The sequence below is a fragment of the Pseudophryne corroboree genome, chromosome 7 (genome assembly GCF_028390025.1).
Source record: "Pseudophryne corroboree isolate aPseCor3 chromosome 7, aPseCor3.hap2, whole genome shotgun sequence".
NCBI lineage: Eukaryota > Metazoa > Chordata > Amphibia > Anura > Myobatrachidae > Pseudophryne > Pseudophryne corroboree.
The window spans coordinates 27,560,424-27,579,595 of NC_086450.1; the positions used below are offsets into that span (position 1 = coordinate 27,560,424).

Genomic DNA, 19,172 nt, shown 5'->3' on the forward strand with positions numbered 1-19,172 from the left:
ACCACGCAACATATTTTCGCCAAATACGGTGATAATGGTTCGCGGTTACTTCTTTCCTGGCTTTTATCAGCGTAGGAATGACTTCCTCCGGAATGCCCTTTTCCTTTAGGATCCGGAATTCAACCGCCATGCCGTCAAACGCAGCCGCGGTAAGTCTTGGAACAGACAGGGCCCCTGCTGCAGCAGATCCTGTCTGAGCGGTAGAGGCCATGGGTCCTCTGATATCATTTCTTGAAGTTCCGGGTACCAAGCCCTTCTTGGCCAATCCGGAACCACGAGTATCGTTCTTACTCCTCGCCTTCTTATTATTCTCAGTACCTTTGGTATGAGAGGCAGAGGAGGGAACACATAAACCGACTGGTACACCCACGGTGTCACTAGAGCGTCCACAGCTATCGCCTGAGGGTCCCTTGACCTGGCGCAATATCTCTTTAGCTTTTTGTTGAGGCGGGACGCCATCATGTCCACCTGTGGCCTTTCCCAACGGTTTACCAACAGTAGCAAGACTTCTGGATGAAGTCCCCACTCTCCCGGGTGTAGGTCGTGTCTGCTGAGGAAGTCTGCTTCCCAGTTGTCCACTCCCGGAATGAACACTGCTGACAGTGCTAGTACGTGATTTTCCGCCCATCGGAGAATCCTTGTGGCTTCTGCCATTGCCATCCTGCTTCTTGTGCCGCCCTGTCGGTTCACATGGGCGACTGCCGTGATGTTGTCTGACTGGATCAGTACCGGCTGGTTTTGAAGCAGGGGTCTTGCCTGACTTAGGGCATTGTAAATGGCCCTCAGTTCCAGAATATTTATGTGTAGGGAAGTCTCCTGACTTGACCATAGTCCTTGGAAGTTTCTTCCCTGTGTGACTGCTCCCCAGCCTCGAAGGCTGGCATCCGTGGTCACCAGGACCCAGTCCTGTATGCCGAATCTGCGGCCCTCTAGAAGATGAGCACTCTGTAGCCACCACAGTAGAGACACCCTGGTCCTTGGAGACAGGGTTATCAGTTGATGCATCTGAAGATGCGATCCTGACCACTTGTCCAAGAGGTCCCACTGGAAGGTCCTCGCATGGAACCTGCCGAATGGAATTGCTTCGTATGAAGCCACCATTTTTCCCAGGACTCGTGTGCAGCGATGCACCGATACCCATTTTGGTTTTAGGAGGTCTCTGACTAGAGATGACAGCTCCTTGGCTTTCTCCTGCGGGAGAAACACTTTTTTCAGTTCTGTATCCAAAATCCTCCCCAGGAACAGTAAGCGAGTGGAAGGAACCAGTTGTGACTTTGGAATGTTCAGAATCCAGCCATGCTGTTGTAGCACTTCCCGAGATAGTGCTACTCCGACCAGTAACTGCTCCCTGGACCTCGCCTTTATAAGGAGATCGTCCAAGTACGGGATAATTAAAACTCCCTTTTTTCGAAGGAGTATCATCATTTCTGCCATTACTTTGGTAAACACCCTCGGTGCCGTGGACAGTCCAAACGGTAGTGTCTGGAATTGGTAATGGCAATCCTGTACCACAAATCTGAGGTACTCCTGGTGAGGAAGGTAAATAGGGACATGCAGGTAAGCATCCTTGATGTCCAGGGATACCATGTAATCCCCGTCGTCCAGGCTTGCAATAACCGCCCTGAGCGATTCCATCTTGAACTTGAATTTTGTTATGTAAGTGTTCAAGGATTTCAAATTTAAAATGGGTCTCACCGAACCGTCTGGTTTCGGTACCACAAACAGTGTGGAATAGTAGCCCCGGCCTTGTTGAAGTAGGGGTACCTTGACTATCACCTGCTGGGAATACTGCTTGTGAATGGCCTCTAGCACAGCCTCCCTGCCCGATGGAGTCGTCGGTAAGGCTGATTTGAGGAAACGGCGGGGGGGAGGCGCCTCGAATTCCAGCTTGTACCCCTGAGATACTACTTGAAGGATCCAGGGATCCACCCGTGAGCGAGCCCACTGATCGCTGAAATTCTTGAGGCGGCCCCCCACCGTACCTGGCTCCGCCTGTGGAGCCCCACCGTCATGCGGCGGATTTGGAAGAAGCGGGGGAGGACTTTTGGTCCTGGGAACCTGCTGTGTGTTGCAGCTTTTTCCCCCTTCCTCTGCCTCTAGACAGAAAGGACCCGCCTTTTCCCCGCCTGTTTTTCTGGGGTCGAAAGGACTGTACTTGGTAATACGGTGCTTTCTTAGGCTGTGAGGGGACATGGGGCAAAAATGCAGACTTCCCAGCTGTTGCTGTGGAAACAAGGTCTGAGAGACCGTCCCCGAATAACTCCTCACCCTTATAAGGCAAAACTTCCATGTGCCTTTTAGAATCTGCATCTCCTGTCCACTGCCGAGTCCATAAGCCTCTCCTAGCAGAAATGGACAAAGCACTTATTCTAGATGCCAGCCGGCAGATCTCCCTCTGTGCATCTCTCATGTATAAGACCGAGTCTTTTATAAGCTCTATGGTTAGCAATATAGTGTCTCTGTCTAGGGTGTCAATATTTTCCGACAGGGAATCTGACCAAGCAGCAGCAGCACTGCACATCCAGGCTGAAGCAATAGCTGGTCTCAGTATAACACCAGTGTGTGTGTATATAGATTTTAGGATAGCCTCCTGCTTTCTATCAGCAGGTTCCTTTAGGGCGGCCGTATCCGGAGACGGTAGTGCCACCTTTTTAGACAAACGTGTGAGCGCTTTATCCACCCTAGGGGGAGTTTCCCAACGTGACCTATCCTCTGGCGAGAAAGGAAACGCCATTAGTAATTTTTTTGAAATCACCAATTTTTTATCGGGGAAAGCCCACGCTTCTTCACACACCTCATTCAATTCCTCAGATGGGGGAAAAACTATAGGTAGTTTTTTCTCCCCAAACATAATACCCTTTTTTGAGGTACCTGGGTTTATATCAGCAAGGTGTAATACCTCTTTCATTGCCTCAATCATGCCACAAATGGCCCTAGTGGACATTAAATTTGACTCATCGTCGTCGACACTTGCATCAGTATCCGTGTCGACATCTGTGTCTGCCATCTGAGGTAGTGGTCGTTTCAGGGCCCCTGACGGCCTTTGAATCGTCTGGGCAGGCACGAGCTGAGAAGCCGGCTGTCCCGCATTTGGCATGTCGTCAAATTTTTTATGTAAGGAGTCGACACTTGCACGTAATTCCTTCCATAAATCCATCCACTCAGGTGTCTGCCCCGCAGGGGGTGACATCACATTTATAGGCATCTGCTCCGCCTCCACATAAGTCTCCTCATCAAACATGTCGACACAGCCGTACCGACACACCGCACACACACACACAGGGAATGCTCTTAAAGGAGACAGGACCCCACAAAAGCCCTTTGGGGAGACAGAGAGAGAGTATGCCAGCACACACCAGAGCGCTATAATAATACAGGGACTAACTGAATTATGACCCTTTATAGCTGCTTATTGTATTAAACTGCGCCCAAATTTAGTGCCCCCCTCTCTTTTTTACCCTTTCTGTAGTGTAGACTGCAGGGGAGAGTCAGGGAGCTTCCTTCCAGCGGAACTGTGAGGGAATAATGGCGCCAGTGTGCTGAGGGAGATGGCTCCGCCCCTTTTTCGGCTGCCTTTTCTCCCGCTTTTTTCTGTATTCTGGCAGGGGTAATTACCACATATATAGCCTCTGGGGCTATATATTGTGGTTATTTTGCCAGCCAAGGTGATATTATTGCTGCTCAGGGCGCCCCCCCCCCAGCGCCCTGCACCCTCAGTGACCGGAGTGTGAAGTGTGTATGAGGAGCAATGGCGCACAGCTGCAGTGCTGTGCGCTACCTTGGTGAAGACTGAAGTCTTCTGCCGCCGATTTTCCGGACCATCTTCATGCTTCTGGCTCTGTAAGGGGGACGGCGGCGCGGCTCCGGGAACGAACACCAAGGACGAGTCCTGCGGTCGATCCCTCTGGAGCTAATGGTGTCCAGTAGCCTAAGAAGCCCAAGCTAGCTGCAAGCAGGTAGGTTCGCTTCTTCTCCCCTTAGTCCCTCGATGCAGTGAGCCTGTTGCCAGCAGGTCTCACTGTAAAATAAAAAAACCTAATTTAAACTTTCTTTCTAGCAGCTCAGGAGAGCTCATAGTGTGCAACCAGCTCGGGCCGGGCACAGAAATCTAACTGAGGTCTGGAGGAGGGGCATAGAGGGAGGAGCCAGTGCACACCAGATAGTACCAAATCTTTCTTATAGAGTGCCCAGTCTCCTGCGGAGCCCGTCTATTCCCCATGGTCCTTACGGAGTCCCCAGCATCCACTAGGACGTTAGAGAAATTATTATTACACACCTAGAGACAGCAGCAGACCAGATACAGACACAATGGAACTCGGCCGCTCAGGACAAGCGTTAGTAACTTACCTGAGATGCATTCTGTTGGAGAGTCTTTAAGTGTCTCTTCTTTCGGGACACCCCAAAGGTCACTTTCTCGAGGTCCTTTGGTCTCTCCTTGGAAAAAGCCAAGACTTTCTCTGAGCTTTCTTTCCTTCAGAGAAGACACAGCAGGGCCATTAGGTACAGAATACTTTGTCAGATAAAGCAAAGTAATGGATAATTAAAGATTTTAATAAATCAAACACACTGGCCGGATCAAGTAGGGGTTATAGGGATCGCTGGGGCAAGGGGAATAGAATTTGGCTTTGTTTAGTTAAAAAGAGATATTTAATACGGGTGTTCTTCAGTATGCCGACTGACGGGATCCCGGCGCACAGTATACCGGCGCCGGGATCCCGACAGCCGGCATACCGACACTTATTCTCCCTCGTGGGGGTCCACGACCCCCCTGGAGGGAGAATAAAATAGCGTGGCGAGCGCAGCATGGCGAGCGCAGCGAGCCCGCAAGGGGCTCATTTGCGCTCGCCACACTGTCGGTAAGCCGGCGGTCGGGCTCCCGGCGCCGGTATGCTGGTCGCCGGGAGCCCGACCGCCGGCATATCGTAGTGAACCCATTTAATACACGTTGCGGAAATGCACTATGGACAAAATGGAGTATACACACCAAGGGGGTAATTCAGACCTGATCGCTAGGGTGCGTTTTTTGAAACTCTGCGATCAGGTAGTCGCCGCATACAGGCGGAGGGTATTGTGTGTGTGCAAGTGTGCGATCGTGATGTGCGATTTATGCAGTCTCTGCACAGCCCAGGACTCACTCAGCCGCTGCGATGATCGGGGCCGGAGCGGACGTCAGGAATCCTCCCACAAAACACCGGGTCCCTCCTGCGTTTTCCGGACACTCCTTAAAAACGGTCAGTTGCCACCCACAAACGCCCTCCTCCTGTCAATCTCCTTGCAATTGCCAGTGCGTTCGGATTTTTCGCACCATCTCGTCGCTGATCGGCGCTCCCCGTCGCGCCTGCGCATTGCGGTGCATGCGCAGTTCAGACCTGATCGCAGCCTGTGAGAAAACGCACAGCAGCGACCATGTCTGAATTACCCCCATGTAAGCAGACATCTGCTACAATTAACAGTATAGACGTTAAAACAAAACCATAACGTGGCAATGGCATCAGTTCTACTGTCTGTGGATACGAGTCTGTTACTAAGGCCCACGCACATCACAATTACGTCACATTAGGGACCACCTACAATAATATTCACCGACACCAATATCCCCTCACACCGAGGCCCACAAACGCCAATGTCCAGCCATACAAGGGCCACTAACACATTGTTTTCAAGTTGTTATTTTACTGCAACCAAAAACACTACAATTGCCACCATTTTCCCCCTGAAAATATAACTATATTAAAAGCTGAAAACGTATAAAATGCTTCACAGACAGACAGCATTATAAACACACATGGGTAGAAATCACATAAGAGATTGGGTTTATATCACAGGAGGTATCAATCCAGTTTCAGTGTGCTCCTTCAGAGATGCAGATCCATATATATATATATATATATATATATATATATATATATATATATACTCCTCATACTGATCCGGCACTCTCCTCTCCCACTGGGTCCTGGCTCCGGTGCCCTCCTCAGGGAATGGGTACCCTTCTATAACCTCCTCAAACAGGCGGCACTCAGAGGCTGTATAAATGGTGAAAACGTCCAGTGCTATATTTCAACGTTTCGGGGGTCAAGCCCCCGTCTTCAGGAAAACACACTACAACAGTGACAATACATGTGACAACCTTTAAATAACTCACCCCTCCAAGAAACGCCAGCCTCCGGGGCGAAGGCGCCGCCCGCGACTTTGGGTCCCGCACTTCCGGCTCCCTCTCGTCACAGGAAGTCGTCCTGCAGGAAGCCGCGTCACCACGCAGCCCGGCGGCGCCCCGCAACGGCTGTTGGCAAGACAACAGTATACACGTTACTATGGTAACCCAATACAAATATCAAACATCAATCTAACAAACAACGGGTTCCCGCCTGCGGGCGTTCCCGATACAAATTAAGACAAATGTAGAATAAAACACATTTGAATATGGATACAGTGCTAATTAATCGTTAAGACACACCTGTACCTACTTTGTTTCTAGCTAACAGGTGTGATGCATAGTGAATAAAACGTGAACATACATGAAAGTGCATCCAGTTGCAAGACCTACCTATAAATATATATCATCTAATATTATTATGTAAGCCACTTAAGCTCACAACTAATTGTTGTATTAAATTCAAAAAGAGATTTAGTTATCATTATTAATACAGTACATATTAACTTTTATGGAACCACATTATGGGACCCTCCTCATCAAGCAGTATGTCATCCTTTATACAAATAACATGCTGTAGTGAACTGCCAAGTTATCTGGGTGTGTCGTTTAATGCATGTGTGTCACATCTTATAAAAAGCAGTTCAACCCTAAGCTATCATTAAGACCTTTCTTGTGAATAGTGTTTAGTTTGTAAATCCACCTGGATACCAATTGTAGAAGCTTCTTGGCTCTGTTGCCCCTGCGAAGTGATGCTGGGACCTGATCCACTATTTGTACCGCAGAGAGGACACCGCATGCTTGTTCAGGGCAGAATGGCGTGCAACCGGTTGCTCACTATTGCCCGATTGCAACGCCGCCCGGATGGCCGAACGGTGTTGGGCCATCCTCTCTTTGAACTGACATTGTGTTTTTCCAATGTAGTAAAGACTACATGGACAAATGAGCACGTAAATTACATATGTCGAATGACAAGTAAGGGGCCATCTAATAGGAATCTTCTTCCCTGTATGCGGGTGGGAAATATAATTTCCTGTCAGCATAAAGCTGCAGGTCGTACAGCCGAGGCATTTAAAACACCCCGGCTTACGGCTCAAGAAATGTGAGGTTGCTGGACCGCTTTTAAATCCCGTAATGTCACTTTTAACCAAAAGATCTTTTAAATTGGCACTACGGGTGTAGCATGGCCTGATTTTACTCTGGCACAAGGTGGGTAGACTGGAGTCAGAAGAAATCAACGGCCACCAATGTTTCATCTGTGTGCATGTTCTCTTGCTAGAGGTATTGAATTCATTAATCCAAGGGACTCTGTTCTCTCTAGATTTACCAGACTCGCTCTCCAGTAGTTCTAACCTACTTTTCATTAAAGCCTTTTTCTTAGCTATCTGCAAAAGCTTAAGAGGGTACCCACGTTGTAGGAATTTTTCAGTCATGTCATTAAATTGTGCTTCCAATTCATCAGGTTCGCTCGTGATTCTGCGAACCCTGAGAAATTGTGAATATGGTAAACCCCTGGTAGTAGCCGGGGGATGGAAACTGTAAACCGCAGCAACGTGTTGCGGTCTGTGGGTTTTGTATAGAGAGTTGTCTGGATATTACCATCTTTAATCATGATTTTAATATCCAGGAAACATATTTCCTGTGGCTGAATAGATAAAGATAACTTAACGGGACTATTTGAGCTATTGTGTTTCTCAATCAGCATATTAAGGGCCTGAGGTTCACTATCCCAAAATAATAGGAGGTCGTCTATGTATCGGTAATATAACCTTATGTTAGAGGACACCGCTGAATCTGAAAAAAACAGTTGTCGCTCTACCTCCCACATGTAAGCGTTTGCCAATGATGGGGCCACAGCGGACCCCATGGCACACCCTGATATTTGTCTATAGAACCGCCCGTTAAACAAGAAATAATTCCTAGTTAATGTGAACTCAAGTAATCTCAAAAATAACTCAACGTCTGGTCCCTCATAAGCTGCGTTATTCAAAATGAGGTGTCTGACCGCCATGATACCCGCTTGATGGGGGATACATGTATATAGACTCGTGACGTCTAGAGTCGCCATAGACATACCCACTGGAATCTCTTCTACTGTCAACAGTTTTCTTAGGAGCATGTTAGAATCTTTCAAGTGCGTAAATGTGGCTTGCACACATGGCTGTAAAAACGTGTCCAAAAAAATAGATACAGGCTCACAAAGAGAGCCCCTGGCCGATATGATAGGGCAGCCAGGGGGCTTCTTTGCATCCTTATGGACTTTTGGAATGATGTAAAAAAACGGTACCACCGGGTGTGAGCAAGACAATTTATACTGCACTTCTGTAGAAATTAAACCCTCAAGTTTGGCTTCAGACAAAATCTCATCTAATTCAGACTTAAACAACAGTGTAGGATCACTTTCCAACAAACAATATGTCTGTTGATCAGATAATAGTCGATCACATTCTGAGATGTAATCAGTGGTATCCAACACAACTATTGAGCCCCCTTTGTCCGCTCCCCTGATTATAATGTCCTGTCTGTCCCGTAAGGACCTTAACGCCAATTGCTCTTCTTTAGACAGGTTCTTCGGTGCAAAGAGGGCTGGCTCATCTTGCAAAGTGTCTATCATACGGGCAAATGTCCTAATTGACGGATGATGAGACACCGGCTCAAATTGGGACGTGGGGCCCAATTTCCGAATCTGAGGCTTCATCTCACTGGGGCCTGGTTTATCTGGAACTTTGCCAAAATGTTCCATCAATTTAAGCGTCCTGTGAAACTTGTACGCCTCTACTTTCCATCCAAATTTATCGGGTAAGTTTGTGGGAATAAAAGATAGGCCTTTGCATAGTACTGACGTCTCTGCCTCAGTCAGCGGTGTAGACGAGAGGTTAAAAATTAATTCCGCGTCGAACGAGGTGGCCTGCCTCCCCGCTTGCCTCCTCGCTTGGCCCCCCCCCCCCGTCTGGTGTATTTCTTTTTTTCCCTGAGGCCACAGCTCGGGTGGTTACCCCTAAAGGGGCACGCTTAGATGAGGACGCTACTTCAGATGATGTGACCTCGTCAGTATCACTAGCTGATGTGCTGTGTTGCGGTTTTGGGAGCCTATATCTGCGTCCTCTTATTGGGTGTGACCCCCCTTGGCTGGAGGAATTGTGCGAGAGCCATGTGTAAACCCGATGTTGATCATAGTCGGCTTGTACCTTGCGAAGCTTCTCTTTCTTGAACTTAGTCAGTTCGATGCGGTACGCTTCTATTTGCGTTTTAAGCTTGTCAAGCCAATTGGTTGCCTTGTCCTCCGTTAGTGTACATAGATGTTGCTCCTCAAATTTGGCCAACTTTTCTTTCGTGAGGTTGACCTCTCGGGTGGACTACTCAATTACAAGCAACATTTAGTCCATTGCGCATTTATTTAACACAGAGATCCATCGTTTGCAGAATACAGCATTATACCGCCCTATCGTCGGGGTATTCTGCACACGAAACCCCCGCGGTATTTGTTTGTTTCTGTAATAATCGGACAATGTCCGTCCGTGGTACATGAAGTCTATTTTCCGCTTCCGTAATTTGAACAGTTCACGGTACAGCTCATCATTAGACAACACCGTGTCATCGTTGAACATTGGCTCTTTGATCAAAATATGCTCAGCCCCCAAGTCAGAGAAGCTAAGCGTGTCATAATTTTCACACTGCAAGACATATGATAGGGGGTCACCCGGATCCGTCTCACTAGTAGCCATGCCTAACCGGCGTCGATACGCCCGACACCCGGTCTATGTGCTTATGGCACGGCTCACGAGACTGTAGGTGCTAAATGCTATTGGATGCAGGTTCACAATACCAAAATTCCCCGTGCGGTGCGGATGGCTGTGTGCCTGAACTTGGTATAGAATGAGAAAAATGGGGAGGTGCCCTGATAAACAAGGTGTTGCTTGGTCCACAACTGCACACACCCGTATCTATATACTCCTCATACTGATCCGGTCAAGCCCCATGCTCCTAAGAAAACTGTTGACAGTAGAAGAGATTCCAGTGGGTATGTCTATGGCGACTCTAGACGTCACGAGTCTATATACATGTATCCCCCATCAAGCGGGGATCATAGCGGTCAGACACCTCATTTTGAATAACGCAGCTTATGAGGGACCAGACGTTGAGTTATTTTTGAGATTACTTGAGTTCACATTAACTAGGAATTATTTCTTGTTTAACGGGCGGTTCTATAGACAAATATCAGGGTGTGCCATGGGGTCCGCTGTGGCCCCATCATTGGCAAACGCTTACATGTGGGAGGTAGAGCGACAACTGTTTTTTTCAGATTCAGCGGTGTCCTCTAACATAAGGTTATATTACCGATACATAGACGACCTCCTATTATTTTGGGATAGTGAACCTCAGGCCCTTAATATGCTGATTGAGAAACACAATAGCTCAAATAGTCCCGTTAAGTTATCTTTATCTATTCAGCCACAGGAAATATGTTTCCTGGATATTAAAATCATGATTAAAAATGGTAATATCCAGACAACTCTCTATACAAAACCCACAGACCGCAACACGTTGCTGCGGTTTACAGTTTCCATCCCCCGGCTACCACCAGGGGTTTACCATATTCACAATTTCTCAGGGTTTGCAGAATCACGAGCGAACCTGATGAATTGGAAGCACAATTTAATGACATGACTGAAAAATTCCTACAACGTGGGTACCCTCTTAAGCTTTTGCAGATAGCTAAGAAAAAGGCTTTAATGAAAAGTAGGTTAGAACTACTGGAGAGCGAGTCTGGTAAATCTAGAGAGAACAGAGTCCCTTGAATTAATGAATTCAATACCTCTAGCAAGAGAACATGCACACAGATGAAACATTGGTGGCCGTTGATTTCTTCTGACTCCAGTCTACCCACCTTGTGCCAGAGTAAAATCAGGCCATGCTACACCCGTAGTGCCAATTTAAAAGATCTTTTGGTTAAAAGTGACATTACGGGATTTAAAAGCGGTCCAGCAACCTCACATTTCTTGAGCCGTAAGCCGGGGTGTTTTAAATGCCTCAGCTGTACGACCTGCAGCTTTATGCTGTCAGGAAATTATATTTCCCACCCGCATACAGGGAAGAAGATTCCTATTAGATGGCCCCTTACTTGTCATTCGACATATGTAATTTACGTGCTCATTTGTCCATGTAGTCTTTACTACATTGGAAAAACACAATGTCAGTTCAAAGAGAGGATGGCCCAACACCGTTCGGCCATCCGAGCGGCGTTGCAATCGGGCAATAGTGAGCAACCGGTTGCACGCCATTTTGCCCTGAACAAGCATGCGGTGTCCTCTCTGCGGTACAAAATAGTGGATCAGGTCCCAGCATCACTTCGCAGAGGCAACAGAGCTAAGAAGCTTCTACAATTGGAATGTAGGTGGATTTACAAACAGTGGATGAAGGAGAAAGGTCTTAATGATAGCTTAGGGTTGAACTGCTTTCTATAAGATGTGACACACATGCAGTTTAAACGACACACCCAGATAACTTGGCAGTTCACTACAGCATGTTATTTGTATAAAGGATGACATACTGCTTGATGAGGAGGGTCCCATAATGTGGTTCCATAAAAGTTAATATGTACTGTATTAATAATGATAACTAAATCTCTTTTTGAATTTAATACAACAATTAGTTGTGAGCTTAAGTGGCTTACATAATAATATTAGATGATATATATTTATAGGTAGGTCTTGCAACTGGATGCACTTTCATGTATGTTCACGTTTTATTCACTATGCATCACACCTGTTAGCTAGAAACAAAGTAGGTACAGGTGTGTCTTAACGATTAATTAGCACTGTATCCATATTCAAATGTGTTTTATTCTACATTTGTCTTAATTTGTATCGGGAACGCCCGCAGGCGGGAACCCGTTGTTTGTTAGATTGATGTTTGATATTTGTATTGGGTTACCATAGTGACGTGTATACTGTTGTCTTGCCAACAGCCGTTGCGGGGCGCCGCCGGGCAGCGTGGTGACGCGGCTTCCTGCAGGACGACTTCCTGTGACGAGAGAGAGCCGGAAGTGCGGGACCCGGAGTCGCGGGCGGCGCCTTCGCCCCGGAGGCTGGCGTTTCTTGGAGGGGTGAGTTATTTAAAGGTTGTCACATGTATTGTCACTGTTGTAGTGTGTTTTCCTGAAGACGGGGGCTTGACCCCCGAAACGTTGAAATAAAGCACTGGACGTTTTCACCATTTATACAGCCTCCGAGTGCCGCCTGTTTGAGGAGGTTATATATATATATATATATATATACATACAGTAGAACATCACACACACACATTCATATTCACATTGCATACACATAAATAGCATAACACACACATGCGCACACACACATACTGTGTACATAGCACACCACACATACATACATACATACATACATACTGTAGCTCACAACACACAATGCATACACATACATAGCACACACACATATACATTACATGGCACACCACACAAATACACACATCGCAACGGCCACACTATACATAGCACACCACACACGCATATACATAGTACAAAACATATACATATATACATAGTATCCCACACAAATACACACATAGATCACCACACACATTGCACACACATACATAGTACAAAATGATCATACATAGCATACCACACACACATATATATAGCTCACCACAAACATTGCACACACATACATAGTACAATACACAAACATACATATCATACCACACACAGGTGCACTGCAATCACATATACATTGCAAAATCACACACACACACACACACACACACACACACACACACACACACATACACTGTACTTATGTACACAGTTAAACACAAACCTATTGCTGAGAGGAGGAGAATGGCAGCAGCCGGCCCATTCGTTTCAGAATGTGACAAGTCGGATGAAGGAGCAGCTGTGGGATGAGCACGCACAGCAACTCCCCAGCTCTCCCGTCCGTGCTGCTGCGGTCGCGATTGCGGTCGCGGTTTATTCTGAGACGGAGACATAGCTGTCTCCGTCTCTGGAAAAAAATAAGAATTTACTTACCGATAATTCTATTTCTCGTAGTCCGTAGTGGATGCTGGGAACTCCGTAAGGACCATGGGGAACAGCGGCTCCGCAGGAGACTGGGCACAAAAGTAAAGCTTTAGGACTACCTGGTGTGCACTGGCTCCTCCCCCCATGACCCCCCTCCAAGCCTCAGTTAGGACACTGTGCCCGGACGAGCGTACACAATAAGGAAGGATTCATGAATCCCGGGTAAGACTCATACCAGCCACACCAATCACACCGTACAACCTGTGATCTGAACCCAGTTAACAGCATGATAACAGAGGAGCCTCTGGAAGATGGCTCACAACAACAATAACCCGATTTCGTTAACAATAACTATGTACAAGTATTGCAGACAATCCGCACTTGGGATGGGCGCCCAGCATCCACTACGGACTACGAGAAATAGAATTATCGGTAAGTAAATTCTTATTTTCTCTGACGTCCTAGTGGATGCTGGGAACTCCGTAAGGACCATGGGGATTATACCAAAGCTCCCAAACAGGCGGGAGAGTGCGGATGACTCTGCAGCACCGAATGAGAGAACTCCAGGTCCTCCTCAGCCAGGGTATCAAATTTGTAGAATTTAGCAAACGTGTTTGCCCCTGACCAAGTAGCTGCTCGGCAAAGTTGTAAAGCCGAGACCCCTCGGGCAGCCGCCCAAGATGAGCCCACCTTCCTTGTGGAATGGGCTTTTACAGATTTTGGCTGTGGCAGGCCTGCCACAGAATGTGCAAGCTGAATTGTACTACAAATCCAACGAGCAATAGTCTGCTTAGAAGCAGGAGCACCCAGCTTGTTGGGTGCATACAGGATAAACAGCGAGTCAGATTTTCTGACTCCAGCCGTCCTGGAAACATATATTTTCAGGGCCCTGACTACGTCCAGCAACTTGGAGTCCTCCAAGTCCCTAGTAGCCACAGGTACCACAATAGGTTGGTTCAGGTGAAACGCTGAAACCACTTTAGGGAGAAATTGAGGACGAGTCCTCAATTCTGCCCTGTCCGTATGAAAAATCAGGTAAGGGCTTTTATAGGATAAAGCCGCCAATTCTGACACACGCCTGGCCGAAGCCAAGGCCAACAGCATTACCACTTTCCATGTGAGATATTTTAAGTCCACAGTGGTGAGTGGTTCAAACCAATGTGATTTTAGGAACCCCAAAACTACATTGAGATCCCAAGGTGCCACTGGAGGCACAAAAGGAGGCTGTATATGCAGTACCCCCTTGACAAACGTCTGAACTTCAGGAACTGAAGCCAGTTCTTTCTGGAAGAAAATCGACAGGGCCGAAATTTGAACCTTAATGGACCCCAATTTTAGGCCCATAGACACTCCTGTTTGCAGGAAATGCAGGAATCGACCCAGTTGAAATTCCTCTGTAGGGGCCTTCCTGGCCTCGCACCACGCAACATATTTACGCCAAATTCGGTGATAATGCTTTGCGGTTACATCCTTCCTGGCTTTGATCAGGGTAGGGATGACTTCATCCGGAATGCCTTTTTCCTTCAGGATCCGGCGTTCAATCGCCATGCCGTCAAACGCAGCCGCGGTAAGTCTTGGAACAGACAGGGTCCTTGCTGGAGCAGGTCCCTTCTTAGAGGTAGAGGCCACGGGTCCTCTGTGAGCATCTCTTGAAGTTCCGGGTACCAAGTCCTTCTTGGCCAATCCGAAGCCACGAGTATAGTTCTTACTCCTCTCCGTCTTATAATTCTCAGTACCTTGGGTATGAGAGGCAGAGGAGGGAACACATACACTGACTGGTACACCCACGGCGTTACCAGAGCGTCCACAGCTATTGCCTGAGGGTCCCGTGACCTGGCGCAATACCTGTCTAGTTTTTTGTTGAGGCGGGACGCCATCATGTCCACCTTTGGTTTTTCCCAACGGTTCACAATCATGTGGAAGACTTCTGGGTGAAGTCCCCACTCTCCCGGGTGGATGGTCGTGCCTGCTGAGGAAGTCTGCTTCCCAGTTGTCCACTCCCGGAATGAACACTGCTGACAGTGCTATCACATGATTTTCCGCCCAGCGAAGAATCCTTGCAGCTTCTGCCATAGCCCTCCTGCTTCTTGTGCCGCCCTGTCTGTTTACGTGGGCGACTGCCGTGATGTTGTCTGACTGGATCAGCACCGGCTGACCTTGAAGCAGCGGTCTTGCTAGGCTTAGAGTATTGTAAATGGCCCTTAGCTCCAGGATATTTATGTGAAGTGATGTCTCCAGGCTTGACCACAAGCCCTGGAAATTCCTTCCCTGTGTGACTGCTCCCCAGCCTCGCAGGCTGGCATCCGTGGTCACCAGGACCCAGTCCTGAATGCCGAATCTGCGGCCCTCTAGAAGATGAGCACTCTGTAACCACCACAGGAGAGACACCCTTGTCTTTGGTGACAGGGTTATCCGCTGATGCATCTGAAGATGCGATCCGGACCATTTGTCCAGCAGGTCCCACTGGAAAGTTCTTGCGTGGAATCTGCCGAATGGGATTGCTTCGTAGGAAGCCACCATTTTTCCCAGGACCCTTGTGCATTGATGCACTGAGACTTGGCCTGGTTTTAGGAGGTTTCTGACTAGCTCGGATAACTCCCTGGCTTTCTCCTCCGGGAGAAACACCTTTTTCTGGACTGTGTCCAGGATCATCCCTAGGAATAGAAGACGCGTCGTCGGGATCAGCTGCGATTTTGGAATATTGAGAATCCAACCGTGCTGCCGCAACACTACCTGAGATAGTGCTACCCCGACTTCCAACTGTTCCCTGGATCTTGCCCTTATCAGGAGATCGTCCAAGTAAGGGATAACTAAAACTCCCTTCCTTCGAAGGAGTATCATCATTTCGGCCATTACTTTGGTAAAGACCCGGGGTGCCGTGGACAATCCAAACGGCAGCGTCTGAAACGGATAGTGACAGTTCTGTACCACAAACCTGAGGTACCCTTGGTGAGAAGGGTAAATTGGGACATGGAGGTAAGCATCCTTGATGTCCAGAGACACCATATAATCCCCTTCTTCCAGGTTCACAATCACTGCTCTGAGTGACTCCATCTTGAATTTGAACCTCTGTATGTAAGTGTTAAAGGATTTTAGATTTAAAATAGGTCTCACCGAGCCGTCCGGCTTCGGTACCACAAACAGCGTGGAATAATACCCCTTTCCCTGTTGCAGGAGGGGTACCCTGATTATCACCTGCTGGGAATACAGCTTGTGAATGGCTTCCAATACCGCCTCCCTGTCGGAGGGAGACGTCGGTAAAGCAGACTTTAGGAAACGGCGAGGGGGAGACGTCTCGAATTCCAATTTGTACCCCTGAGATACCACCTGAGGGATCCAGGGGTCCACTTGTGAGTGAGCCCACTGCGCGCTGAAACTCTTGAGACGGGCCCCCACTGTGCCTGAGTCCGCTTGTAAAGCCCCAGCGTCATGCTGAGGACTTGGCAGAGGCGGGAGAGGGCTTCTGTTCCTGGGAACTGGCTGTTTGCTGCAGCCTTTTCCCTCTCCCTCTGCCACGGGGCAGAAATGAGGAGCCTTTTGCTCGCTTGCCCTTATGGGGCCGAAAGGATTGCGCCTGATAATACGGCGTCTTCTTATGTTGAGAGGCTACCTGGGGTAAAAATGTGGATTTCCCAGCAGTTGCCGTGGCCACTAGGTCTGATAGACCTACCCCAAATAACTCCTCCCCTTTATAAGGCAATACTTCCATATGCCTTTTGGAATCCGCATCACCTGACCACTGCCGCGTCCATAACCCTCTTCTGGCAGAAATGGACAGCGCACTTACTCTTGATGCCAGTCGGCAGATATCCCTCTGTGCATCACGCATATATAGAAATGCATCTTTTAAATGCTCTATAGTCAGTAATATACTGTCCCTGTCTAGGGTATCAATATTGTCCGTCAGGGAATCCGACCAAGCCACCCCAGCACTGCACATCCATGCTGAGGCGATTGCTGGTCGCAGTATAACTCCCGTGTGAGTGTATATACATTTTAGGATATTCTCCTGCTTTCTGTCAGCAGGTTCCTTAAGGGCGGCCGTCTCAGGAGAGGGTAGTGCCACCTGTTTAGACAAGCGTGTGAGCGCTTTATCCACCCTAGGGGGTGTTTCCCAACGTGCCCTATCCTCTGGCGGGAAAGGGTATGATGCCAATAACCTTTTAGGAATTATCAGTTTTTTATCGGGGGAAGCCCACGCTTCATCACACACTTCATTTAATTCCTCAGATGCAGGAAAAACTACAGGCAGTTTTTTCTCACCAAACATAATACCCTTTTTAGTGGTACTTGTATTATCAGAAATATGTAAAACATTTTTCATTGCCTCAATCATGTAACGTGTGGCCCTACTGGAAGTCACATTCGTCACTTCCTCGTCGACACTGGAGTCAGTATCCGTGTCGGCGTCTGTGTCTGCCATCTGAGGTAGCGGGCGTTTTAGAGCCCCTGATGGCCTTTGAGACGCCTGGACAGGCACAAGCTGAGTAGCCGGCTGCCTCATGTCATCAACCGTCTTTTGTAAAGAGCTGACACTGTCACGTAATTCCTTCCATAAGCCCATCCACTCAGGTGTCGACTCCCTAGGGGGTGACATCTCTATTACAGGCAATTGCTCCGCCTCCACATCATTTTCCTCCTCAAACATGTCGACACAATCGTACCGACACACAGCACACACACAGGGAATGCTCTGATAGAGGACAGGACACCACTAGCCCTTTGGGGAGACAGAGGGAGAGTATGCCAGCACACACCAGAGCGCTATATATATATATAGGGATATCACTATATAATGTGTTTTCCCCTTATAGCTGCTGATATTATCAAACTGCGCCAAATTAGTGCCCCCCCTCTCTTTTTTACCCTTTTCTGTAGTGCAGGACTGCAGGGGAGAGTCAGGGAGACGTCCTTCCAGCGGAGCTGTGAGGGAAAATGGCGCCCGTGTGCTGAGGAGATAGGCTCCGCCCCCTTCTCGGCGGACTTTTCTCCCGCGTTTTGGTATATTCTGGCAGGGGTTAAAATACATCCATATAGCCCTGGGGGTTATATGTGATGTATTTTCGCCAGCCAAGGTGTTTTCATTGCTGCTCAGGGCGCCCCCCCCTAGCGCCCTGCACCCTCAGTGACCGGAGTGTGAAGTGTGCCTGAGGAGCAATGGCGCACAGCTGCAGTGCTGTGCGCTACCTTGTTGAAGACTGATGTCTTCTGCCGCCGATTTTCCGGACCTCTTCTTGCTTCTGGCTCTGTAAGGGGGCCGGCGGCGCGGCTCTGGGACCGGACTCCGAGGCTGGGCCTGTGTTCGGTCCCTCTGGAGCTAATGGTGTCCAGTAGCCTAAGAAGCCCAAGCAGGCTGCAAGCAGGCAGGTTCGCTTCTTCTCCCCTTAGTCCCTCGATGCAGTGAGCCTGTTGCCAGCAGGTCTCACTGAAAATAAGAAACCTAAAACTAACTTTTTCTAAGAAGCTGAGGAGAGCCCCCTAGATTGCACCCTGCTCGGTCGGGCACAAAAATCTAACAGAGGCTTGGAGGGGGGTCATCGGGGGAGGAGCCAGTGCACACCAGGTAGTCCTAAAGCTTTACTTTTGTGCCCAGTCTCCTGCGGAGCCGCTGTTCCCCATGGTCCTTAGGGAGTTCCCAGCATCCACTAGGACGTCAGAGAAATAAGATTTTAAACCTACCGGTAAATCTTTTTCTCGTAGTTCGTAGAGGATGCTGGGGACTCCGTAAGGACCATGGGGATAGACGGGCTCCGCAGGAGACATGGGCACTTTAAGAAAGACTTTAGGTATGGGTGTGCACTGGCTCCTCCCTCTATGCCCCTCCTCCAGACCTCAGTTAGAGAAACTGTGCCCAGAGGAGACGGACAGTACGAGGAAAGGATTTTTGTTAATCCAAGGGCAAGATTCATACCAGCCACACCAATCACACCGTATAACTTGTGTATTTATTAAACAGTTAACAGTATGAAAAACAACGTA

At 48.3% G+C, this 19,172-nt stretch overlaps 1 protein-coding gene across 2 annotated transcripts in view; it reads right to left on the reverse strand.

Moving 5' to 3' along the window:
- The window catches only part of CFAP221 (cilia and flagella associated protein 221), a 202,711-nt gene that overhangs the window by 101,059 nt on the left and 82,480 nt on the right, over positions 1–19,172 (reverse strand). For both annotated transcript variants that reach the window (XM_063932818.1, XM_063932817.1), the window contains exon 9: positions 4,348–4,471. In XM_063932818.1, the coding sequence (XP_063788888.1) occupies positions 4,348–4,471 (124 nt within the window). The remainder of the gene's footprint in view (positions 1–4,347; positions 4,472–19,172) is intronic.